Here is a 26,900-nt window from a genome sequence, read left to right on the forward strand (position 1 = left end):
TTGTCCCTCTTCCCGCCCCTTTGTGACACTGGCTTGGTGATGGACACGCAGTTATCCAATGGATGTGGGCTTTGCCGTTCAAACCGGCAAAGGTGGAGCCAAGTCTGCCAGTGAGAGAGCGAGGGGCGGGTTTTTTTTGACAGCAGGTTCGGCAGCTGCCTTTCCTGGGGTTTTACTGGGATTGGGGCGGCGTCTGCGGCTCAGTGTGGTTGGAGCCGGCGGAGGGGTTGGAGCTAGGGCGAGCGAAGGCCGAGAGCATGGGGGTTAGGTAGGAGCGGCCCGGCCCCAGCAGCAGCCCGGCCGGCCTCCGCCGGCGGAGAGGGCAGGCGAGCGCTGCCGTGTGACGGGGGTCTGGGCGCGGCGGCGGCGGAGCTGAGCCGGCCGGAGGATGGAGGACAAGAAGGAGGAGGGCGAGGCCGAGATCCAGGAGCACGGGCCCGAGCACTGGTTCAGCAAGTGGGAACGGCAGTGCCTGGCCGAGGCCGAGCAGGAGGAGGCGCTGGCCCCGGAGCTGCAGGAGGAGGCGGCGGCCGCCGCGCAGCCCGAGCACAAACAGCAGAAACTGTGGCACCTCTTCCAGAACTCGGCCACCGCCGTGGCGCAGCTCTACAAGGGTGAGCGGGGCAGGCTAGCAGGGCGCCCGGCGTGCGGGAGGCCGGGCCGGGCCAGCCATAGAGCATGGGGGAGACGCAGCGCTACGAGGGGGAGGCTCCGCCGAGAAGCTGGCTGAGACGTGAGGGAGGAACCCTGCGGGGGGGGGGGGGTCGGGGTAGGCCCCAGGGGAAGCCGGAGGGGGTGTGGTGAGGACGCGGCTCCGCATAGGGGCGGGGGTTCCCCGGGCAGTGTGAGGAGTGGGGGCTCCGCACCCATCCATAGAGGCGGACGGGAAAACAAAATGGCGTGAGGTGGAGCCGCCGCTCCGCCGCTACCCTGGAAATCACCTTTCCAGCCCCCCGGGGGAGGGGACGACCCCGAGGAAACCCGCCGCTCTCGCCCCCCTCCGCGACTCCTGTCTCCACCCGTGTCTGGAGCCCCGGCCCCTCCCCAGAGATCGCCCAAAATGGCGGGGGTGGGGGGGGGGCGGAAGGGATCGGCCCCGGGATGGCGGCGAGGGGGCCCTTTGGCGTGACGGGAGGAGCAGGTTCCCGGCAGCGCTCAGCGACCGCCGGGAGGCGCGAGGGGCTGGGTCCCGCCGCCGAGACCCACCCCGGAGGGTAGGGTGAGAGGGAGCCCTTGGTGACCCGCAGAGCAGTCGAGGGGAGGAGAGCCGAGCCGGGACCGAGCCCTCCCGAAGGCGGCTCCTGCCGTCTAGCCCAGGGAAGAAACACCGACAAAATGGCGAGCGCGGGGCCGGCCCCATTGTGCACTGGGTTCTGAGGGGAGGGGGCAGGACAGGGCGCTGCGCCGGCGGTCCTGGGGCACCATCGCCTATCCCGGTTCCGGGTAGCAGGCGCGGTCGGCCCAGCCACACCCCGGTCCCGGGCTGCCTCCGGGAGGCTGAACAAAATGGCGAAACCTAACATGGCCGTTCGGAGTTAGTGTCTCCAAAATAAACAGCGCGTGTGTCCTTCCATTCCTGCAGACCGGGTGTGCCAGCAGCCAGGGCTCTCCCTCTGGGTCCCCTTCCAGAATGCCGCCACCGCAGTCACCAACCTCTACAAAGGTAAGGGCCGGCCCCGGCGCTATCCCTCCCCTCCTCCCAAGTGCTGGCCTTGCTCATAAAATCCACGCTGCTGCCTGAATCTTGCAACCTTTCCTTGGCCACTGTAGTTTGGCAGCAGCTAACTTTCTTCCATGTTGGCTCATGTGAGTGACTAACTTAAGTTGTTCCATTCCTAGGCTCTTGCATAATGAAGCTCTTAACATGTGCATGTCATTCTGATAAGCTCAGGAGAGGAGTACAACAGGCCATAGCATAGAATTTGACAGTGATACCTTTGTGTCTCTTGTAGTTTTAAATAAGTTGTTTAAAAGGCAGACTTCATGATCCAGATGCAAACCTCAGAGGTTTTTTTAGTAAGCATGCCTTCAAAGGTTTAATGTCTGCCAGTGTTGAAATTTGGTTGTAGGACAGTGGTGCTCATTCTTTATTAGATCTCTTACCTGTATCAGTTAAATTCATGCTGACGACTTTTAGTGACTACTTAAGGTGCCCAAAGGAAATGGGGAAAGTTAACTTTCACTAATATTGTAACATACAAACAGAACCTTCTGGACACTTGTGATGCACAAAATGCACCCAGGATGCACAAAAATGTAAAGTCATATTTAGAAATTTGATGACACTTAGAGTTTCTACAAAGATACACTGAGTTTAACTATCAATCTGTAGCCTCTGATTGGAAAAGGTACTTGTAGGTCACTGTTGCAGAATGATCCTGATAGGAACAGAAACATTCAGTGACTTTCCCAAATCAGCTGTCTGAACAATGCAAACTATGGCATTGTGGCTCTCATTACCATTGTCTGTTTGCTAATGGTGATGAGTCAAAAGCAGAGCTTTTAAAAAAGGAGAACTCTAAAATAAAGTACTCTTTTGCTTGAGTTTTATTTTTTGCACGATTTTGTTTAGCTGCATATCTGTTTTGCTTCATGCCTACAATTCTAAATGGAACCACATATATGCATGCTTTATCTTTGATTGTTAGCAGTTGGCTGATTTGTCAGTCCATGGATTTGTTTTAAATGACTGAACTGAGTTTAGCAGTGTAGTATTTCTGATAACAGACCAGGCTTCTCACCATGCAGTAATAAATGGGGAGGAAACAGTAGGTGTGTAACCATTACATTGGAGACTTGCTTCTCCTTTGTAGACCATCCATGAAGAGTTAGTGAAATAGACATTGTAATCTCTGCTTTTATGTAGTTCTCAAAATGGAATGTGGGTTTGATGGAATAGCCAGAAACAACTAGTTCTAGGCTTTGACTTGGCAGCTACTCAGCCACATTTCCTTGATGATGGTCAAACTACAACAGAGCTTCCACTTGCTCATCTATCACTATGGGATAAAGAGGAGCTGTTGTGTAAATCAAAGCTATAATCTGGCTAGAATATCTACTGCCTATATGCAAACTTTGATACACTGGAATCTTATTGATTTGTGGCTCTTCAGAGCACCTCCCCTTTTTAGGAAGGACTGCTTGGATTCAGTTAAAGAATTTGTTTTAAAGTTTTGCAAGAAAAAATAAATTCATGATATTGTTCTGCCATGATTATTTAACAGAATAACTTGAAAATACATTACCATGAAATTAAAATGATCTGGCTCTCACGTGAATAAGATCATTTAAATTGATAGTCATTAAATTACACACTTTTTTGAAAAGGTTTCTGTTTTTTTTTCTTCCGAGTAGTGGAAATTACTATGAATATTTTTAGTCTTGTGTATTTCACAGCCTGTGTCAAAAGTCAGTTTTACTGTTTCCTCTATAAAGTCTTATTGGCTGCAGCCATGTTTACACTATGGGTTCTGTAGTGCCATAGCATAGATGTTTACTTTGATGGAAGGGGAATTTCCATCAACTTTGGTAATCAGCCTCCTGGAGTAGCAGTAGCGAGATCAAGGAAAGAATTCTTCCATCTATCTATCTAGCTACTGTCTCTTTAATGGACTACATTAAATTGCCTACATTTCAAGGGGACAGAATCCCTCTAAATAAAGCTATGCACAAGGAGAGCTGGCAGGGTAGAATGTTAAATACAGATGTAGTACTAAAAAGTTCTAAACATTCTTGTTGCTCTTTAAAACTTGGTTCATTGTGGTTACTATCAAAGGTGTGGGAGGCCGTGTGCTTCACATGAAGCTGCAAAAGAGTCATCAAAGGAATATTGTATGATGAATCAAGCATCTCAAACTGCCTACATCAGGAACAGCTGTTAAATATATTTAAAGCCATTTTTTACTTGGTAACAGATTATTGGCATATATATATATATATATAAATAAATTTCAATAAATGTTATTCAAGTATGTTCAGTTCTCCTTCACACCTCAATTCATCTGCATATAGTTTTCATTTTTAAACTTGATTAGGCTCTTAGCATTTAATCACTCTTCATACACTATTGTCCAATCAGTTGCAGCACTGGGCACCAAGAGTATTTTAAGTTTTTTAGATCTACTGACAATATGTCCATCTAAACACAGAAAATGGGCTGTTGCTCACTAACTGTCCTCCATATCCTACTTGGTTTGCCCTGAAAATGGTTTGGCTGCTTGTTCAGAGGGGACACAACTTTTCAGTACCATTCCAGAAAGTGTGTTAGAGACCTGTTGGAATATGATGTCTAGAAATCTTGTTGGACATGACTTCATTAGGAAAAAGGGATATGTTCATTAGGATATTAGATGTGTTAAAACTAAAAGTGCCTTGTCTAACCTAAGTTTAGTTATTTGTAGTCTTAGCTGATGGAGCTGAACCTTAAGGGGAGTGTAGGATTGACCTAGATCAGCTATGTGTTAAAACTACAATTACCTGGTCTATACTATATTAATATCTTAAAACAGCTTTTTTTTCTAATGAAGGCAAGGCATGTCCCATCTATACTAGCAGCCAAATACCTTCAGCACCATATGACTGGAGATAGTGGTCAGCCCATTGTTCATGTATCTCAGCAACAGACCACTTTTCATAGATGGCACTTAACCTTGATGGCTTTATGTGGACTCTTTTCTGTCCTCTTACTTTCTGTGTTGAAGGTGATCCTGGCAAGCAATTAAAGGAACACTGTCAATTTGAAAACTAGTTTAGAGTTCTTAGTAGCTTCCATAAGTAGATCTGTATCAGAGTCCTTCCACGAGCTTTTGTAATCTCATGTTTTCCTAGTCTCCAAAAATGTATCTTTAGCTGTGTGATAAAGTCAACATAAATATTGTCGTTTTGACCAGGCAAAATACGGTCAAATGCACATGATAAACTGAGAGGAAGTTATTTGTTTCTCTTACTATAATCTTTTTGGTGTTCCTTTTAACAGTGTGAATTGAGCATCCTGTTTGAATAGTAGCTATTAGACTTGGACATCAAAATATTAATATGGAGGAGGAATCTTTCATAGGCTTACCACTTCAAATATTTTTATCATAAAGGATGTGAAATTGTGTATTTGTTTTAGATCTACACTTTATATACTAAACACATCCGAACTGTTTCTAGTTAAAGCTTTGGGACATGGTATTTGCCAAATATGTTTGAAGTGCTGCTAATTTTTAAACTCTGATGGCTGAAGCATTCCTACTTGTGGTCAGAATAAACACCAGGTTTTTTTTTGTTTTTGTTTTTTTTACACAAATCGGGTAATAGTGCCTTGTAAACAAATCTTAAATTATTGTTCTACTGACCTTGATTCTCAAATACAATATGGCAGTTTTGTATATTATGTGTAAAAACTAGTTTGGAAGCTGGTTTGCAGGTAAATCATGTATAACGCTGTTTCAGTGAGAAACCTGTATGAATTATTTGAATAAACAAGTATGAAGGAGCTATTGACATGGTTTAGGCATAGAACTTTGTTCATTAGTGTTTCCCCAATCGGGGGGAAAAACACCAGCGCTTCAGAAACACTCATTTAAGGAGCATTGCCAATTTCTTAAACGTATTTTCTCTGAAAGATTAAGTAAAGGAAATTGGAGTGGACTTTCCAACACTAAGCTCCATGTCGTCATTATGGAGCAAGAGCAAACATGGTGTCTTGTTCATATGCTGAAATCACTGTTGGCAAAGCACTGAGAAGAAACTGCTGTGGCAGAAACAGTAGAATAAACACAATGAGTACAGAACGTTGTATGTCCTATTTAAAATGTGACTGATTTCAGTAACATACTAACGTAGTTCTTAGACTAATTAGCCAGAGTTGTTAGAAACTCCTTTTAAAGTGGATCAAATGATCTGAAAGGATCTACTAGAAAATAACAAAGTGGCATGCACAGGGTGACAACTCATGTCAGTATCCAGAATGAAATTCAACTTGGTAGGAGATCTAATACCTGAGGGAGATCCAGCCAAAGATTTTGTGCACTAAACTTGTCCTGGGCTTTGCAAGTAGAAGGCGTGAAAAGCTTTTACAAAATATACCTTCATGGATTATGAAATACATGAATATAATAAGTCAGGGAATAATTCAAGATGTCCCACATGAGACAATTTACAAAAAATGAAGCTTGGAGCATTGCTAAAGTACTAGCACGTGGCTGCCTTGAATTCAAGGGATGCTTTCTAAAGAAATCACACCTCTGAAAATTGTTTACCTAGAGCAAAAGGACAAGAGGTTTTGTGTGATAACACCTGGTGTTTAGCTTGTTTCCCTAGTTTGTGGATATTCTTGCACGCAGTGGAAGAGAATAACTTTAAAAGGGAGCATAAAAAGCCAAAACTCATTAGGGGGACTTGCTCAAGTGTAATACCAGAAATTACTCTTAAATTTGTTTAAATTGACTTTAGATTTGATAATTTCTTCAAAGGTTCCACTGTTAAGTACTGACTTAACTGAAATACCATAGATAATGCTTTAGTTCAATTTAAACACAACTCTGTCTGACTCTTTACATCAAAACTTGAGTATAATCAGTCACCACTTATTTATAGCAAATACTTTTGATGGCACCATAAACACCAATTTGGGATTGGGAACTGCAGTGTTGGGTGCTATGCAAACATGGAAAAGAGACCATCCCTGCTTAGCAGTTTAATATGTATAGGATATAAACTATCTTCTATGAAGGCAACTTTTAAGCTTGTGTATACCAATGTTTGTCCTGATTGTGTCTCTTGAAGATGTTAGATAAGTGTTACTCAGAACTCCAACATGAGGAGGGAACTGGGGTGGGCTGTGGTCTCTTGCAATCTCATTCTTGTCTAATCGAACACATGGTAACCCTTATGAATGAACAAGCTACAGACTAATTATTCTGCTTCAGATGCAACACTTAAGAACATTCTTTGTCTTCTTCTTTTTTTCCAGAAAGTGTGGATGCCCATCAACGAAGCTTTGATGTAGGAATTCAAATTGGCTATCAGCGTCGCAATAAGGATGTGTTAGCTTGGGTTAAAAAACGCAGAAGAACTATTCGTAGAGAAGATTTGATCAGCTTCCTATGTGGAAAAGTTCCTCCTCCACGAAACTCTAGAGCTCCCCCAAGACTGACTGTAGTATCCCCTAACCGAGCTACTTCAACAGAAACTAGCTCATCTGTAGAGACTGATTTGCAGCCCTTCCGTGAAGCCATAGCTCTGCATGGTAACAGTAATTTTTTTCAATATTTCTTTTTAAAAGATGGGTGGGAATCCTTAATGGGGAGCATACCTTTCTGTTAAGCTTTGGGGTTTATTTTGGGGCTCCCTTCACTACAGTGTAACCAGAGAGGAAGTGTAGTTGGCATCCTTGTGTAAAGGCACTTGCTCTGGAGCAGTTATGTGTTACTAACATGTTAGTTAATTGCTAAGAAGTGGTACAATTGTTAAATTCTAAGTGCAGGCAAAAGTTTTTCTGCATTAAGGAGCAAAGCATTTTTTGAAATTGGTATCTTGTGCAGCTGTAGTCTCCTAAAGTGAGTTTAGGATGCACTTGTAGCCACCCTCTTTCAGCAAAATGATTTCATGTTGAAGAAAAAGGACTAAAAAAAACCACACGTACCGGTCATCTACTGATCAGTGCCAATACTGATGAAGGGGTGCTGTCTGTATCTTCAGAACCAATTTCTGGAACATGCTGTTGAAAAGCCATACTTTTTTCTGGAAAGAAAACAGGCTTTTTCTAAAAGCATTGATCCTACCCATTGGTGGAAGAGTGGATGGCATCTTTCATGTTAGTTTTTGATGTCTCTGAAACCTGGATTTCACCAGTCACTGGAAGGCAGTTTTGTTTTCTCCTCTCTTTGCTTCTGGGAGCCTGTTTTCTTACCCCTACTTTCCCTTTGCCTTTTTCCTAGGAAGAGGGAGCTCTTGACTGGCCTACACTCCCTCTTATCTGTTCCTTTTTAGTAATGCCCTTCCACTTTGCTTAGTCAATTTCCCAATTTCACTGGTATGCTTAGCATCCTGACTGGTCAGGAATGGGCCAAGTGACTGCATTTCTTCTTGAGTGGATCAATCAAACTTTGGTCAGCTTTTCATTGTTCTGCACTACTAGTGAAGGCATCTTTCAAGCCATGCTCAGAGGATAATATTCCTCATAGGAAAAGCTGTAACACTTTTAGAGAAGCCATTACTAGTACTGCACAGCTGCCATTTTTATTTCTAGGAGTGAAACCTTTCATTAATATAATGTGGTTCAGGGGTGTACGTCAGAGGAATGGTTCTTACTGTCTGAAAGCTTTAGAGAAATTGATTCAGGTACAGAATTTAGTGTCTGAACTTTTATTTAGCCATAATGGCTTGGTGTGGCTCCCAAACCCTAGGAGCTGGTTTCTTATTTCTCCTAGGTAGCTTTAATTTAACAAATATCCATATTCTAATACTCATACTCATATACCTAAATTGATGGTTACTTGATTTTTATTGCTGGCTTTTAAGTGCTTTCATCTTTTAACTTTTAAAAAAAACTTTTTTATTCACAATGGATAATTTATACACTCATCTCTCACTTCTTCATCCTTTCAGAGTAAAATAATCTCAAATTTCATGACTTCTCTACTCAAAACATCCTAAACCTTTTCCATTCTTTGGGTCATCTAAAAATTTTGATGTGAACGCAAATGAGCAGAATCCTTAAAGTATAAAATGATGGGCCGATCCAGCCCAGAAGTAAATTACAAAATGAATTTTAGAAAAAAATCTTAATTCAACTGTCCTATGAGACTGAATAAATTAAAACTTGAGTTAGGGAGATGGAAGCAGGACCAGGTAGAGGAAAGGGGTGTGCATGGAAATAAATAGGCTGCTGGCATCTTCAGTTGAGGAAATAATTTAAGATTGCAGTACTATCACACTACAGACTTCGTTATAAACTTAAAGAATTTCAATAGCAAAGCCACAACCAAGATAAGAAGATACAGAATGTTTGCTTTGGTCTCTCTGGTTCCGCTTAACAACTCCCCCTCCTTTTGAGAGAGTCCCTTTTTGATCTCTGTGTGTGGGCCTCTTGGCATTGTCTCTTAACCTTCAAGTATGTGTGGAGAAGTGGCTTAGCTTGAACCTTCTTTTGGTTCTGGGTTTTTTCCCCCTTATGGCTTCAGTTAAACAAAACCAACATTCGTATAGTAAACACACCAATAATTGGGTCACTATTCATATTCATAAGTTACAGGGCAACTGGAGATGAGGGTGGCAGTCTGATTCTGGGGGTGGCTACATCATGTAGGTGCCTGAATTCTTTCGGGTGCCTGCTAGGTACCATTCTTTAGGATTTATGCAGGTAGACTTAATAACCACCAGGCAAAAAATAAAGTTACATTGCTTTAGGAGCAAGTAATAGTATCTTTTAATCATTAAAAGGGAATTATGTGCAAAAAAAATTCTGCACACTATTTTAAAATTCTGCATATTTTATTTGTCAAAATAACACAATATAATCACACCATTTTCAATTATTTGCTGACCAGTATTTTGAAACAAATTACCAAAATAGTTGAAAATGGTGTGATTATATTGTTACTGTTGTTTTGCCATATAAAATTATGTAGAATTCTAAAATTTTTAATTTTTTGGTGCAGAAATCCCTAGAGTACCAGGGTTCTGTATTGCGCAATCTGAGTGCAAGCAGCTTGGTGGGGGGTCCGGGTGCATGGTGAATCTGGATGCACGGGGGCTTGTTGGGGAGTTCTGAGTGCAGGGGGAATGGGACTCTGCAGGGGAGTCCAAGTAAACGTGGTTATGGCTGTGTGTGGGGGGGAGGGGGGTGTCTAAGTGTGGGGGGAATGGGGCTTGGTGGCGTGTGGGAGTGGGTCAGTGTGTGGCTTGTTTGGGGCTCAGTGAGGTGGGGGTATGGGTGTGGAGGCTCCCGCTGCAGGGGGAGGCTTGGTTCGGGGAGACGGGAGTTCTGGATATGTCAAAGAATGAGGCTCGACGGGGGTTTTTGGTATGGGGGGGTTGGGTGTCCAGATACACGGGGATTGTGTAGCCAGGGGGAGCAGCTCCCTGTACAGTGACCCCTCGCCCTATGGCTGAGGAGTGATGGGGCCAGGAAGTGGGAGAAGGCAGTCAGTGTATTGGGAGCTGCTTCTGCTGACCACCCAACCCCCATGTATCTGAACCTCCCCCATACCCCGTCAAGCCTCACCACCACCTTCCTCCTCCCACAAACACACAGGGTTCAGAGCTTCCTGCAGGCCAGCTAGGGGAAGCTTCCGAGGTTGATTTTCCCCCCCTCCCCCCCTCCAAAGTTGTGACTAATGTCCCTGGCTGGCCTGGATATCCCTAGTCATCATCTCCTTCCCACCCGACCCCAGGGTGACTTACCTCTCCCCTGGCTGCCCAAACAGACACTGCTGAGGAGGGGTGCGTGAGCACTGGTGCAACTTCTTTGCTTCCCCACAGAAACAATTTTTCTGCAGAAAAGCAAAGAGAATCTGCAGGGCAACATATTTCTGCATGTGTGCAGCAGTGCAGAATTCCCCCAGGAGCAAATAATTTAGAAACTGTATGAAAAAGTTCATCAAGTTCCTGTCTAGCTGCCCCCACTCTTCAATTGTACTATAATATCTAGAAATGTCCTTCCACTTCTTCACTTGGCATACAAGTCTACAAGTCAATCACCCACTGGATTAGTTCCTCCTGATACACATTTTCTCTCTTCCTCAGACAGTCTATCTTACACTAGTCATCTGGTGACCAGGTTCATGTTTACCTATTCTTTTTAAAATGACTGCATTCCTCTACAGTTCCTTCTGTCTGAATACATTAGACAGATTTCAAGAATCTGTCACTTTCCATATCATTCTCCTTACCAATCTTTAGACTCTTTCCAAAACTCAGTAGTTTTTCAAGATTTGGAATATTATATGCAATTTTGGCCACTGAGACTTGTGTATAATCAACCATCTCTTGTTCTGCTAAAGCTGGCAGAAAAGCAGCACTTGTAGAATAACAAAGCATGGAAGTGCACATAAGAAACATTAAGTACATGTTTTTATTTAATACTTTATTAAAAAGTGACACTTCAAGAAACTAACTATCTTTAATGTCGGTTTCACAGAAGTGGACAATAGTTCTACAGTTTTTCCAGTTGGCTAATTTTTGATTTATATGAGCAAATCATACAATCTGCAAGATAATGAAGTATTCCAGTATAGACATTGATTCCTATCCTTTCTATGTGATACATCTATGAAGTTATATCTGTGTTTAGAATCCATTGAGATGGAGAAGCTATGCTAACAAAGGAATAGGGAGGTGTTCAAAGTGTTTGAGGCTACATCTACACTACAGGGGGGAGTCGATTTAAGATACGCAAATTCAGCTAGGTGAATAGCGTAGCTGAATTCGACGTATCGCAGCTGACTTACCCCGCTGTGAGGACGGCAGCAAAATCGACCTCCGCGGCTTCCCGTCGACGGCGCTTACTCCCACCTCCGCTGGTGGAGTAAGAGCGTCGATTCGGGGATCGATTGTCGCGTCCCGATGGGACGTGATAAATCAATCCCCGATTCAGGCGGGTAGTGTAGACCCAGCCTGAGTAATTGCTGTTTGAATCTGTTTAGTGCTTTCTTTTCTCAACTTCCAAAAAAACATGCATCCTGTAGCCATGAGTTAGTCTGGCAAAGTGAACAGTTCTACCCAAAATGTGTAGGGAAGAGAGAAGGTTCAGGTTCCTGCAGGGAGACTATCACTCCAAAATTGAACTCCCTTCTCTCCCCAACTCTACTAACTTAATATGTGAGATATGACAGGGCTCTTAAATTTCTTAGCTGGCAGTCTTGTGGACTTTACCCAGAGGATTAGGCCTTTGCAGAGTCAAAGTAGGAAACAGTACCAAATCTCTGAAAGTGGAGCAGCTCTCACTTTGGGCTTGTCTTCACTACTGGGGTAAGTCAACCTAAGTTACACTACTCCAGCTACGTGAATAATGTAGCTGGAGTCGACGTAGCTTAGGTCGACTTACCCCTCTATCTTGACTGCTGCATCGACAGGAGTTGCTCTCCAGTCGACTTACTTTACTCTTCTCTGGGAGCTGGAGTAGCAGACTTAACTGGAGAGCGCTTTGATGTCGACTTAGCAGGTTTTTGCTAGAACCGCTAAATCAACACCTGCTGCATCGCTTGCAGCAGTGTTGATCTTTCCGGTAGTGAAGACAAATCCCTAATCTTTGGAGTAGTTTCTATAAAACAGTTCAGTGTCTTATTAGAAGTGAAAGGAAATCAAGTTAGGTACTGTACAATGCTAAGATGAGGTAAAAGTACAGGCCATCATCTCTATGAAACCTTATTTATGTATTATCATTGAATTGCATTAGTTACTGTAACTTTTCCTTCCAGAAAACTTGTGTTTTGTGTAGGCAAGATTCTCTGATGTAACATAAAATTAAAAAAAATTCTGGAGTCAGAGAATGTGCTATCATGAACCAATTAACTCCGTGATTTGTTACCAAATCCTTGCCTTGAGCATCAGTACACTTTTATATTCACACAGTATGTTAAAGGTAGCCTTTCAAAAACTACATTAACCCAAAGATAGTCAAACACTGCCACAAAAACAAATGTGATGTTTCAGGTTGCTACCTGCTCAAGCTCCCTCTCTATGGCTTAGCTACTTGAACTGTTGGGAGTATATTTTAACTATTTGACATAAACTGATGTCCAGATTGCCTTTTTCTGAAGCATGAGAAGAACTGTAAATTAAGTTTTGGTTTCTGCATTGTGGTGTTTATGGGGATGTGTGTGGTACAAATGGACGATAGGTCCATCAATGGCTATTAGCCAGGCTGGGCAGGGTTGGTGTCCCTAGCCTCTGTTTGCCAGAAGCTGGGAATGGGCGAGGGGATAGATAACTTGATGATTACCTGTTCTGTACATTCCCTCAGAAGCACCTGGCATTGGCCACTATTGGAAGACAGGATACTGGGCTAGATGGACCTTTGGGCTTACCCTGTATGACGGCTCTTATGAGGCACTGCTTTATGGTGAAACTATTTTAAAGTATATTGGATCCTGTTGCAAGACTTCCTTTGCAACAAGTTTAAAGCTTCAAGAAAACTGTAGGGCCAAATTTTCAAAACTTGTATGTGTGCTTTCTCTAATTACACATGCATGCTTCCACAACTTTGCTTTCTGGGTGTGTATTCCAGTTTTCAATTGAAACTGTCAAGCCACTGTTTAGAACACCTGTTCCGTAAAGAAACTTAGTCACAAGATTTCCATAAGTAGAAATTTACTTGGTCTTCCCCTTGTTTCCAGAACTTACTAATCTCCTATGAAAGACAAGGAACACTCAGATTTTCTCAGAGGATCCCTACAGTAATGTTAGTGGACCAGGTACCTTCCCGTTTGTGATCATGCAATCAATGTTCCTGTAATAACTAAGGCTACTGTATATGGGGGAAAGTGTTAGGAAAGTGTATATTGTAGCATAGTATAGCATATCATCTTTACACACTTAAGTCTTCCTTTGTTCTCCTTTCAATTCCTTTTGCTCTCTTCCACATGGCTCTTTTGTCTCCTTGTGCGCCCCCTCATCCCCACCCACACACTGGCTTCCCAGTTGCCAACACTTCCACGTTCCTCTCTCAATCTAGAACCAGTAGTATCGTGGTGGGAACTATACAGAACCCTAAAATAAATAGTGACTGATTCATCTGTCTGATAGCCGTTCCTAGTAGAGGCAGCTAGACTGGCTCTTTATTTCCAGCTGCTTCTACAAGCATCCATGTGCTCTGTAATGAAGACCCTGAAAAAATGGAAGCAGCTGAAGGGGAGTACCCAGCAGCTTGTGACCTACCAGTGCATGCTCCCTAGACCAGTTTTAGAACCATTTAATTAATCACAACTCCCTCAACATACAGTACCTCTCTTAAAGGAGTGTAATGCATGAACACTGTTTTCCCCCACAATGAGTAGGAATGGCATGCTTGCCGTGCTGTCTTACCACAGGATCTCTGTTGCAGCTCTGCTTTTCTCTGATTACTTAGAATAGTAAAGTAGCATCCTGGGCTATGAGGGATCTGGACATGACACTGGAGTTTTCTGATGAGTAACACTGTCTGAAATGATTCATTTTCAAGCCGCTTGAGTTGTAATGCTGCTCTGATTGGTAAATGCGTGGTCAGTGTATACTGTATTCCAAAGTTTTAACAGTCTCTGCTACTCCATTCTAAATGTACTTCATCAAAAGGGCAGTAACTCTGGGTCTGTCAGTGATTGGGATTCTTTCACCTCTATTCTTCTGGAATAACTGCAGTGAGCCTCAGAGTGCTGGGAGTGAAGGATGTAGGGAAACACTGATAAAGTGGATTAAATACATGGATATCACTCCTCCAAAAACTTTGACAATGATTTAATTGCTTTAGCCCTAATACTACCATAGCAAAACGAACCTGGTTACTTGATGATTTAACCTAATCATCATGTCATCCCCAACCACATTCTCTTCACCATTTGAAAAGGTCACTCTGGCTTCATTCTCTAGTATATAAGAAAGATATGTAACTTTCCCTGCTAGAGATGCCAGCCTTCCATCACCCTTTTACTTTTGTATTTTGATGTTGTACTACACAACATCAATAGCAAATTGTGCTTGCTAAAGGTGCAGGTTTGCACCTTACAGGTGCGTGGGTTGAAAGAGAAGAGCAGAGTTAATGTGTGCTGTAGTCCTAAGAACATAAGATGGACCTTACTGGGTCAGACCAAAGGTATCCTGTCTTCCAACAGTGACCACATGCCAGGTGCCCCAGAGGGAATGAACAGAACAGGTAATCATCAAGTGATCCATCCCGTCACCCGTTCCCAGCTTCTGGCAAACAGGCTAGGGATACCATCCCTGCCCATCCTGGCTAATAGCCATTGATGGACCTATCCTCCATTAACTTATCTAGTTCTTTTTTTGAACCCTGTTACTGTCTTGGCCTTCAGCATCCTCTGGCAAGTAGTTCCATAGGTTGACTGTGCGTTGTGTGAAGAAATATTTCCTTTTGTTTTTAAATGTGCCCCTATTAATTTCATTTGGTGACCCTTAGTTCTTGTATTATGAGAAGGAGTAAATATCACTTCCTTATTTACTTTCTCCACAGCAGTCATGATTTTATAGACTTCTATCATATCCCTCTTTAATCTCTTTTCCAAGCTGAAAAGTCCCAGTCTTATTCATTTCTTCTCATATGGCAGCCATTCCATAATCCTAATAATTTTTGTTGCCCTTTTCTGAACCTTTTCCAATTTCAATACATCTTTTTTGACATGGGGTGACCACATCGGCATGCAATATTCAAGATGTGAGCGTAGCTTGGATTTATAGATAAGACGACAATATCATATTGCCTATCTATCCCTTTCTTAATTCCCAATACTTCGTTTGCTTTTTTGACTGCCGCTGCACATGAGTGGATGCTTTCAGAGAACCATCCACAATAATGCCAAGATCTTTCTTGAGTGGTAACAACTAATTTAGACCCCATCATTTTATATGTATGGTTGGGATCATGTTTTCCAATGTGCATTACTTTGCATTTATCAACATTGAATTTAATCTGCCATTTTGTTGTCCAGTCACCCAGTTTTGTAGCTCTTTCCAGATCCTTTTGTAGCTCTTCGCAGTCTGCTTGAGACTTAACAGTCTTGAGTAGTTTTGCCACCTTACTGTTTACCCCTTTTCCCAGATCACTTATGAATATGTTGAACAGGACTGGTCCCAATACAGACCCCCTAGGAACACCACTATTTACCTCTCTCCATTCTAAAAACTGACCATTTCTACCCTTTGTTTCCTATCTTTTAAGCAGTTACCAATCCATGAGAGGACCTTCCTCTTGTCCCATGACAGGATACTTTGCTTAAGAGCCTTTGGTGAGGGACCTTGTCAAAGGCTTTTGGAAAATCTAAGTACACTATATCCGCTGGATCCCCCTTGTCCACAAGCTTGTTGACACCCTCAAAGAATGCTAGCAGATTGGTGAGGCATGATTTCCCTTTACAAAAAAATGTTGACTCTTCCCCAACAAATTATGATCTATGTGTCTGATAATTTTGTTCTTTACTGTAGTTTCAATCCGTTTGCCCGGTACTGAATAAAATGTGTGGAGTAGAGAGTATTTACTATTGGTGTGTCACTTCTGTATTAACATTGGTTGCTATAGCTTTATAGAGAATGAAACTTTACTTTTGCCGTTGGTGTCATGGAGTGCGTTGTAGAGAGGGGCAATAAATAGGTGGCTATATGTAGTCGTAGACATTTTAATGAATCCTGTTTTTCCACAGTACACTTCAGATTCCTTGTGTTTCCACTTAATTTTTTTTTTTAAATGGACATTTAATCTCAACAAACCAAAATTTCTCTGGAACTTGGATAAATTATCCAGAAGACTTCAGTAATTGCTACTTAAACTAAATCCTCTTCCTATTTTGCTGATTATTTTTTCCCTTCAACTACAGTAGTTCTCACACTGGTCCAAAGACTTTACTGGTTGTCATCTGCATTTGAGATACAAGTTAATATTTCCCATGGACCACTTCTACTTTCAAAATGAATCTCTTTTGCGAACTTCATGAAAGATGGGGAACCGTTATTCTACTGCATGGTACTGAGTTCCTTCATGAAACATGTCCTCTCTAGTTAACCATTCCAAGCTCTTGTTTACTTTGCTAATATGTAAGGTTTTAATGTTTGTACCTGAAATTATTTGAAACGGTCATCAAATTTTAATGTACTGCAACTTCCACTAATATTTTTTTAATGGTTTTTCATGCTTAATATATGCAGCTTTAATATTGGACTCTAAAAAAGCTCTTGACGTACTAGCACTTGAAATACTAGTGTTGCTTTCTTGTCTTCACTGGAAGACTTTGGCAACAGTTGAAGAATCTGAATAGTGATGTCATGCGTTGTAACTTAACCCTGGAACTCTTCCTCTTCTTTCTTTCACTCCTAAATTGAGGGGAAGGATATGCTGAATTTCAGTCTAAAGTGATACAGCTGCTGCTACTCAATCTCAAGCCTTTCAGTAAAGAGAAGGAAGTCCCAGCCTAATATTTCAAATGCAAAAGCAAGCAGAAGTTTTCAAAAACGCAGTCTTGATGCAACATAAAGAAGCAATGAAGATGAACACATTTTCTTGCTTTACGTTTTTCTTAGTTTCTCTATTGTGTGCACTACAATTGTTTATATAAACATGCTGCATATGCACCAATACTTAAAATGCAGTTCTTGTGCTGAACAGTGATTGGCCAGCATTGATCATGTAATGAAAGGTCCCCTCCAATGTAACACACAGCATGTATGAAGGTTGTATGAATGTCCTACCTTGTGTGGCTGAAATATCATAGTTACCTGCACAGACACTAAAAAAGTTGTTAGCTTATTCCTTACTCTAGAACTTGTAATAGTGAAACGTCTTATACTCCTTACTAATAACGTTCTCTCCTTCTCACTACTGCTATCTAGTATCTGTTCCTGTTAATCTAATCACTTAAGCCATTTAGTTGCTTGGGTAGTGTTCTAGTAGGAGCAGGCTGAAAACTAGAGCCTGATACAGTGTACAGTAAGGAAGATATAACTTGTTTATTGGAATGGTTTCTTCACACAAGGATTGTCTTATTATCTGAACTGTGGGTCATTGCCCTACAACAGCTTTTTAATTTGTGGACCCCATAAACATTTTGAATAGAGGTGCAGACCCTTTGGAAATCTTGGATATAGTCTGCGGACCCCAGGTTGAAAACTACTGTTCTATGGTAACAAGCTTTCGCAGACCCCTTCAACATAGTCTGCGGACCCTCATTTGAAAACCACTGCCCTACAATGTCTTGTTTCTTGTTTAGTTTAGAGTATTGTTCTGTTAATAATACTGACATCCAGCTGCTATGGAATAGCAATTTGCCATTTCAATAACTTACCCTACAGTGCATCTGTTAAACCTTCTATATTTGAATTTGGTAACATAGCTTTAAATTGTGGTACAACAGTCACCAGAACAGCAGTTTATAAGAGAACAATGAGCTGTGTTTACCCTGAGTAAAAGGATTAAATTGTGTGTAATGCTAGCCTCTGTTAACTGAGACAAAATTAGTAATGAGTGCTCTATTAAAGTTTTCTTAAAATCTCATTATTACAAAATACACTACAGTTTGCATATTTGATATGAAGTAGTGCAAGTTGAAGTACAGTTAATAAAGTACATCTTGTGATACATTATCATTGCTCTCCAGTGTTCTCTTTCTATTTGTAGAAGTTAATAATTCAAAATGGGTTCCCTGGTCCTTGTGAATTAGCAGGCCTGTTTGTAATCTCATTTTAATACCTTTCTATGTGTCCTGGTTATTGCATGGGCATTTAAATGTACCATGATGCAAATTTATCTAAATCTCTTGAAAGTAAGGTGGATGTTTAGTATACGCTGAACTACTATAACCTTCACAACCTTGATTTAAAAAAAACTAACTTTTTTCAGGTATAACAAGTGCACCTTTTTCAATTCTGGGCTAGGTATCTGTTTTAAAAATCAAAACTTTTATCCTAGTGTTTAATTGTCACTTGGACAGACTTCTTTCAAAAAGATAGCACTTGACAATGGTGTCTGAAATAAACCTCAATCTCGTCCTTACAGAAATACCAAGTTAAAAGAAGCTTCAGTTCTGGCCCTTGAGCTCACTGAGCTTTGGCTTTAAAATGTTCACTCTCCTCTATTATGTGCACAAGTCAAACAGGGGAGACTGAATTCACAAGTGAATCTTGACTAGTCAAAGCATTGTAGTCCTTTGGCTGCCATAGGTGTTGCATATAAGGTTAAATGAGTTGGACAAGTGTCACAAGTTGATGACCATTTACTTGAACTAATGCTGAACATGTATATTGGACAAGCCTTAGAAGAGGAGTGGAGCAAATAGCAAACTTTTTTTTTGTAAATAATTGAATTTGAAACATTTGATCTCTTTTTCAGGAACCTTCGGGTACTCTATACCAGAGACAACACTACTAAAAAAATTTCCATTCACCATTTTGTATTTTAGCTTGTAAATCTTACAATTATTAACCAAATTAAGAACTTCACAAGAAACTTGCTCTGATACTTAGACTTATCAGTCATACAATCAGTATTGTGACTATTTAACAAACATAACTAATAGTACAGGCTCTATATACTCCTGGGGGAATTCTGCGCAATGCAGAATTTTGCGGAAATTAACACTGTGTGAAGGATTTCCTTTCTCCCGCAGAAATGGACAGCAGAGCCCAGCTCTCACATAGAAGAGGCTGCCGAGGGGAGGGAAGGGAGCTAGAGGGTTCTTGGCAGCTGCAGTTCCCAGCATGCCCTGAGAGAAGGAGAGTGGTGTGCAGGAAACTCCACACAAGCCTGGGAATAAGCATCAGGCTGTTTCTCCCTCTGGATCCCTGGGCTCTGGTGGGGGTTGGGGGTGGAGGCAGGTGTTTGGATGGGGGGGCACAGCTGGGCTCTGGGAGAGGAGGGGGCAGGTCTCTGGGTTCCGGGCGGGGGGAGGAAGTGCAGGCCCTGTGGCTGGTCTATAGGAGGGGACGGGCATGGGTATCTGGGCAAGGGGGGGCCCCCATGGCTGATCTCTGGGAGGGAAGGGGTGTGGGTATCTGAGCCCTGGAGGAGAGTGGGGAAGGCTATCTGGGCCAGGGCTCTTGGGGGAGAGGATGTTTGGGAGTATTGGCCGAGGGATGTGGGGGCATGGCTGGGCTCTGGGAGGGAGGGGTTTGTGGGTATCCGGCCCCCCAGCTGGGCTCTGGTGGGGGGGAAGATGGCAGAGAAACAGGAACTGGGTTGTCAGGGGTTTCTTGAACGCTCTACTTCTGGGGGATTTTTGTGTCTGTATTGTTACAGACATACTTGCTGACAGATATTTTGAAATAAATTACCAAAATAATTGAAACTGGCGTGATTATGTTGTGTTATTTTGAGAAATAAAATGTGCAGAATTTTTAATTTTTTTGGCGCAGAATGCCCTCAGGAGTAGCTCTCTAGTAATCTGCAAAAATTGCAAATTTATGCCAGCATGCAAGTTGTAAATTCATAAGCAGGAAAAGCATCACTATCCCACTTGTTGCCCTGCACTCCTTGTTAGTAATACTATGTGATTCTCAAAAAAGGTTTGTTATGTAACTTTGGTTGTAGTCATAGGAATAGTAAAACAAATCTTATTTTTGTGTTAAATATGTCTTTAGATTTTGAAGATATATTTAACACATCTCTTGCTTTTGCAAAATAGCTGTTCCAGTGACTTTGTGAATTGAAGCATTATTTAAGAGTTATATTTTGGTAGTTCCCAGAAGACCACTATCGGGATGTCTTGGATTTTTATCTTGCTTTAGAAATGTTTGGGAAAAGCACTTACTAGTGCTCTTAAACACAGGCTTCCACTAAGAATATGTCAGAATTCTTAACCTGTTGTTACTATCTGCTCTGTGAGGAGCCCCATTGACTTTATTGCTGGTTTGTGGTCATAGGGCTCAGCTTGCGGTATTTAAGCCCTTGTTCAGTATTAACATACAAGAGGTCAGTTATGCTGTTAGGATGTTTCTCCTCTCACCACCACACTGTACCTTTTGTATGCAATCTCCCTATCTCTGCCCTCTCAAAGGGGGTTTCTGGCAACTAGAAATGGACTCCAAAGTGCTGACTTGTTTTTCTTTTCCTTTCTGATGTATCCCCTTATTTTAATGTTGCTTTTACTGATTGTTCACTCTTGTGTTATGGGGAAAAGCAGGTACTGTGATGCTGGCACCTAATCTAGCAATTTAGTTTTTAACTCTAAATGCACTTCACTCTAGCTTTCAGTAACATGAATATCCATGGCGTCTCTGTCCATGAGTCTCTGTGCACTTAGAGTACTTCATTTGCTGTTTGTCCTGTATTTTCCTTTTTAATGAGAACTTTTTTTTATGCTCTAATAAATTTGTTAGTCTCTAAGGTGCCACAAGTCCTCCTGTTCTTCTTTTTGCGGATACAGACTAACACGGCTGCTACTCTGAAACCTTTTATTAAGCTGGTGGTCTTGCAATATAGGCCTGTGAAAACAACCCCTGTAGGAAGCTTAAATAAGAATGAACTTTTAAAGCTGGTCTGAAGTTCATTAATTTTTTTTAAATGAACCTTACACACTTGGAGTTAAACTTAAATTTTGTTGAATAAATTATTTTAAATGCATTTGTCAGATTTCTGGGTAGTTTGTATGGGCTGCTTGCAGCAACACTAGGCAGACTATTTTTTTTTTTAAGTCAAATTCCCAAAGAATTTAGGCAGATATAATACCTCAAATAGATTGTAAGTTGACCATACAGATCTAGGTTATATATTCAAAATCCTATACTGAACTCTTTGTAACGAGTGGATGTGACTTTCAAAAGTTGCTTCTTTACTCTTCCTCTTGCTAGAAGTGATGTGTGTTGACAATCTGGTTCTGCTGGCTGCTTTCCTTTCCGGTTGCATTGTTTTGTGCTCAGCCAGTATACCTGAGTAAGCTCTTCTACATGATATTGATTGTGTTTTGTTCTCTAGTTCACAGCTTCCATTTGATTAGCAATCAGTATAGTGAATATACTCCCCTCTAGATGCTCTTCAAATAAGGTGTCATGAATCTGAGCACTTGCTTATCTTAACTTGAAATTATCAGGACAATGAGTTTGTAGGGAAAGAATTGGTAGATTCATATGTTCTGTGGAAACACACAAGCATATAAGGAACAGAGGGTCCTGTGGCACCTTTGAGACTAACAGAAGTACTTGCATCTGAAGAAGTGAGGTTCTTACCCACGAAAGCTTATGCTCCCAGTACTTCTGTTAGTCTCAAAGGTGCCACAGGACCCTCTGTTGCTTTTTACAGATTCAGACTAACACGGCTACCCCTCTGAAGCATATAAGGGCTGATCATGTATTAGAACACACTGCTTTTGCCAAATTCTTACACTGCAGTAATATGTCCTTGTGTGCTTATGTAACAGAGAACGTTATTGAATATTGCTGTAATTATCTGGAACAGTCACAAATAATTCAGTGGTAAAATAGTGTTAATTCAGATACTGAAAATGGAAAAGTTCTAGTGATCACAATCTAGAAATGGTTCACAAATCTCATATCCAAAATGCTGTCACAGGTACCTTGCCCATCTCTTAAAATGTTTGTATAGTTTTATTCAGACATCTCAACCAAGTTAAGAGCTTGTTTAAAGTTGCTTATTCTCAGAAATGCCAGAAGATACCACTAAAGTTGTTGAAAGTAAAAACTTTGCTTAACTACTTTTGAAACCTTGTTCAGTTTAGTTGCTGTATAAATGTCTGTCCTGTTTGTCATATCAACACAATTCCTAACAAATGAAAATGTAGCTTTGTTTGTTTCCTGCTCGTACTAGTAATTCTGGGAGTTAGAGGAAGTCAGATCAAAATCCAATGCCCTAGAAACTCACTACTAGGTCAGACTCTAACTGGATAGTTAAAGTACGTACATAGTAAGAATAGTTTATTTTTAAATGGATTACTGCTTAAATTGAAAACCCACATTTCAGGATAGGTTGTCTATACACTCAGATATCTGGATTTGGGTGAAGCAGGTTTTTTTTCCTCACTAGTGATTGATGTATATCACGAGATTGTAAACAGCTAATTTCATATGCATTGTATAGGAAGCAACTTTAGTAACTCTACATGCTCAAATACACTACATGCTGAAAAGGGGCTGACTTTCAGTGCCTACACAGGCATACATACATGCAAGTGGTAATGGAATGTTATCTGACCTATGAATTTTCTAGCATATTACAGAAACTTCAGTGTCATTCCTTATAATGCGCAGGAAACGAGTTCATCTTCTGTCTTGCATTATTGCCTTTTTAAAATATTTTCTTTCTTTTGTTTTCTAGGTCTTAGTGGTGCAATGGCTAGTATAAGCGTTCGTTCAAGTACCCCAGGCTCTCCCACTCACGTAAGCAGTGGTTCCAATGCTAGTCGTAGGAGAAATGGACTCCATGATGTTGATTTGAACACTTTCATATCAGAAGAAATGGCACTCCACTTGGACAATGGTGGAACTAGAAAGCGTACCTCAGCCCAGTGTGGCGATGTCATTACAGACTCACCAACTCATAAACGCAACCGAATGATCTAAACTGCAAAAATTTCAAACCCACCATGCTGCTTGAAAGCCACTTGATCCTCAGAGTACTATTGAAAAGGAAACATGAGGCCATCTTCCCATATTCACTGTTTAAGACAAGTGAATTCAATAATTGCCATAAAGGAAGTTTTAGGTATTACAGTAGATGCCTCTTGTAACTACGGCTTTCTTAAACTATATTCTTAGCAGAGGACATCAGATATTGTGTAGTAGTTAGCAAGATCATCATAGGCGAACATGTATCCGTTCCAAGGCTAAAAGTGACCTTACTTGTATTCTTAAAGGGAAAGGAAATATCAGATGTTTTATTTGGTTATAGAATGCTTTGTCCTTATTTCCTGCTGTGTTGAGTATTTGCTTCAACAGTATTGCCAGTTTGACTGAAATCGTCTAAAATATGACTTGGCATCTTTGTCAAATCTGCAGGCTTCCATTTTCGCAGCACTGTATAAGGCACCTAGTTTCTATATAGTAACAGTGTGCAAGTTATAAATATTGGACTGTGCCCTTTTTAGTTTTAAAAGCAGTTGATAATTCTGGTGATTGTGTGATAATGTAAAGAGGTGCTATGATGGTCATGCAATTAATACTTAATATTGAATCAATACAAGGATCTTTATTGGATTCACTTTGTGTGTTTTAGTGCTCTGAAGTAGCAATATTAAACTTTTTCCCCAATTAACTTCATAGGGTTTTACATTTTCAGTTTAAGAACATATATGTACTTACTGGTATTATCCTTGTAAACATAAACAGTGCAAACTGCACCAGTGCTGACCTAAATTTAGAGAAAAATGTCCTGTAATTGGAGAATAGGCTTTTTTGTTCAGTATTAGTGAAGGGTAGGTATTGTGTACAACCGTATCCCATTTTACATTTTGTGTGAAGTAATTGCCCATGTTGGGGAGGGGTGGGAGGTGAGGGACTGGGGAACAGTTGGAAAAGGGTTGTGTTCTGTCTGCTGATGAGCAAGATTTCTGGTCACTGATGGAAACTGTTTGGAGTGACTAGCTTCTGTGTGACATCATCTTTAGGATGAAGTGAGGTGCAGGTTTTGCCAAGTGCTAAGACAATAACTTAACTTCTAGTTTTAATTTTGAAGAAAAGATCTTTCTTTTCAGTAAATGTAAAATAACATATTGGATGGCTTTCAAAGCTAAAACCTGCATTCTTACAGTGTCTTTAACTGAATGTCCTGATGAATATGTAAAGTTGAAAACTGGCTACACAGTTTAAACTTAAATCCAAAAAGTCAGGTGTGGATCAAAGGTGCTCACTCTGCAAATCAGTACTGTTAAGTGCAGACACTTCAAAAACTCATTACTTAAAAGAGAACAATTTCTAAGTTAAAACAGTTTTTTTTGCATTTAGAAATATCTGATCTTGATTTCCTCTTTTTGGCAACGAACTTTCGTTCAAAAGCTTCTGCTTATGAGGAGGGCTAAAATAGGGAGGGGTAAGGAGGTGAAGAGCTGCTGACTTGATGGGGAGGAGAGAATGTTTGAACTGGAGGCCCCATTCACACTGTAATAGAAAACAGACATTCTTTAAGCTTGCCTTACATTCACTTGCAGCTAAACAGGTCTAACACATGGATGGGGCCAAGCTATGCTAGAACCACCATATTGAAAATTCTATTCTAGTTTTCTGCCTGTTAGATCATGTTTTTGAACTCTGTTCTAATATATCTTGGCCACAAGTGAGTGTACACTTAAGCAATTTAAGGTAAGTTTACGTTCTACTAGCCAGCCTCTGATTCAACATTCTCCTGCTTGATCAGCTGGGGCAGGGTTACAGCTGTTTCACTTTCTTATAATAAAAAGTCCTCTAGCATAGAAGTTCTCCATCAAAGGCAGGGCAAAGTCCAGGATACATCATGTTGTATTTTTCAAAAATTTTGGAGGCATCTTTATATATTCTAAGAGGAATGATTTTGTTTTTAATTTGTATATAAATCAACAGGTTCAGGAGTTTTTCAACAGTTCCATAGTACTGTACTAAAAGTTTGCAGTTCATGGAACCATATAAGAATCTTAAAAAATAAAAATAAAAAATCTGTTTGCAGTCTAACGGCAAACCATGTAAAAAAGCTGCCAGTGTATGTACAATTAAGTTACTACTGTTGACCTAAAGCCATAGGGCTTTGTGTGATATTTATAATTCTTTTATAAAGTATAGAACTAATTTCAATTCTATGAGACTTTGCATTTTAAACCAAGATTGACTTGTAAAATGGGATTGTAAGACAGTAGAAAAGATGTTAAAGCAACTTTAATTCTGCAAAATGACCTACTTGTAGGATATAAGCAGAGGTATTTCTTACCCATGAAATAGAAACAGCAGGTGGGTGTCATGATCAGCCTTGAATAGACAAATGTGCCACTCGATGAAAACATTCTGAAACCCCCTTCCACTTTTAGTTGAACTAGTTCATAATTGTGCAATTAAACCAATTTAGGATATCTTTGTTTCCTTAGATCTTTGATGCCGAACATTGGGATTTCTTGATGTGAGACAGTTACTACATGTAGTAGTACTAATGTTGGAGCTCCACACATACTATGGAAAGTACTGGGTTAAATGTGACTTACGCTTAAATCTATCCAAATATGACTACACATGGAGCCTGATCTGTTTTAATTTTTTTTCAAGTGGAATAATAAATGCCTCTGTTTAAGTTAATGCTTTGAAGCTTTGCATTCAATTTAGTACCATTTAAACTAAATTTGTCAAGCTTTTTTGATTTGTGCCATTTTTTTGGTAAGAGAAAGCAGGCTTTAATATCTAACTGGTTGCATTAATATTTTTTTGCTTGTAACTTAAATATTTGACTTATTTTTACCATCTTCCATTGGTATTTCATTTAGCCCCAAATGTTACTTGTTCTTTAAGTGTTAACCCCACCCAAAAATGACCTAAAATGCATGTATTCACCTGATAAACAGAAGGAGAGCAGATTGTTTCTTTAAAAAAAAATAAACATTCAATTCCAGTACTCATGGTTTTGAAGACTTTATTTCTTGTGCCAGTGTAGGAAACTCAAATTGTGGAATATTGCTTTCAGGCACTCTATCTGAGCAAGAAGCAAGTTTATCTCTTTTGTACAGTAAACATTGAATTCAGACCTCTTTTGTTTGGGGGAAATGGATGCTTTATATTTTGCTTTCCTCTGACTCTACTTAACTCATACAATTGATCTGTCTCATCTCCATGTAAACAAAACTTAACATGAATATGTGTGGAGCAAATTACATACAGGACATCCTGCACTGAGGCTACTGAGCTTGGCTTGCATTTTACTAAAATAAAATTAAATGTTAAATTTAGGGTTATAATAAAATAATGCAAAAACGGAGGGTTTTTTTGGCTGCAACTGAAGTCCTGCATTTATACTTTTACTCTGAAATGTGGTTTATCCATCTGGAGTAATAAGCGCTTTAAGTCATAATAAACCTAATAAATAAAAATAAATGCAACTAATTGGACATTTTGTAGTTTTTGTTAGCTTCTTGAGTAGTCCATCAGTAAACTCAGAATGGAACAAGGCAAATCTGAAGGCAGTGAGTCTTGACTACTTTCTTTAGGGTATGCAAACTTGCAGATTCTTTTTAAAGTGTAACTTAATGGTGGTATCTGTTCATCCTAGTATAGTTAGGGGCCTGTTTCCATTCTCTCTTTGGTTATAAAACTCATAT

General features: G+C 40.7%; 1 protein-coding gene across 3 annotated transcripts; it reads left to right on the forward strand.

Moving 5' to 3' along the window:
• Positions 1–202: 202 nt before the first annotated feature.
• On the forward strand, positions 203–26,200 carry HAPSTR1 (HUWE1 associated protein modifying stress responses). 3 transcript variants are annotated; one of them, XM_065559938.1, is made up of 5 exons: positions 203–614; positions 1,583–1,663; positions 6,959–7,234; positions 22,952–23,013; positions 25,683–26,200. In XM_065559938.1, the coding sequence occupies exons 1-5, from the start codon at positions 389–391 to the stop codon at positions 25,716–25,718; spliced, it is 681 nt and encodes a 226-aa protein (XP_065416010.1). In that variant the 5' UTR covers positions 203–388; the 3' UTR covers positions 25,719–26,200. The 3 variants fall into 3 exon arrangements, 2 of the variants coding, with proteins under 2 accessions (XP_065416010.1, XP_065416009.1); XR_010591171.1 differs by having other exon boundaries at positions 248–614; positions 22,952–23,338; XM_065559937.1 differs by having other exon boundaries at positions 248–614; positions 22,952–26,200.
• The last annotated feature ends 700 nt before the right edge of the window (positions 26,201–26,900 follow it).

This window comes from Chrysemys picta, chromosome 10 (assembly GCF_011386835.1).
Source record: "Chrysemys picta bellii isolate R12L10 chromosome 10, ASM1138683v2, whole genome shotgun sequence".
Lineage (NCBI taxonomy): Eukaryota > Metazoa > Chordata > Testudines > Emydidae > Chrysemys > Chrysemys picta.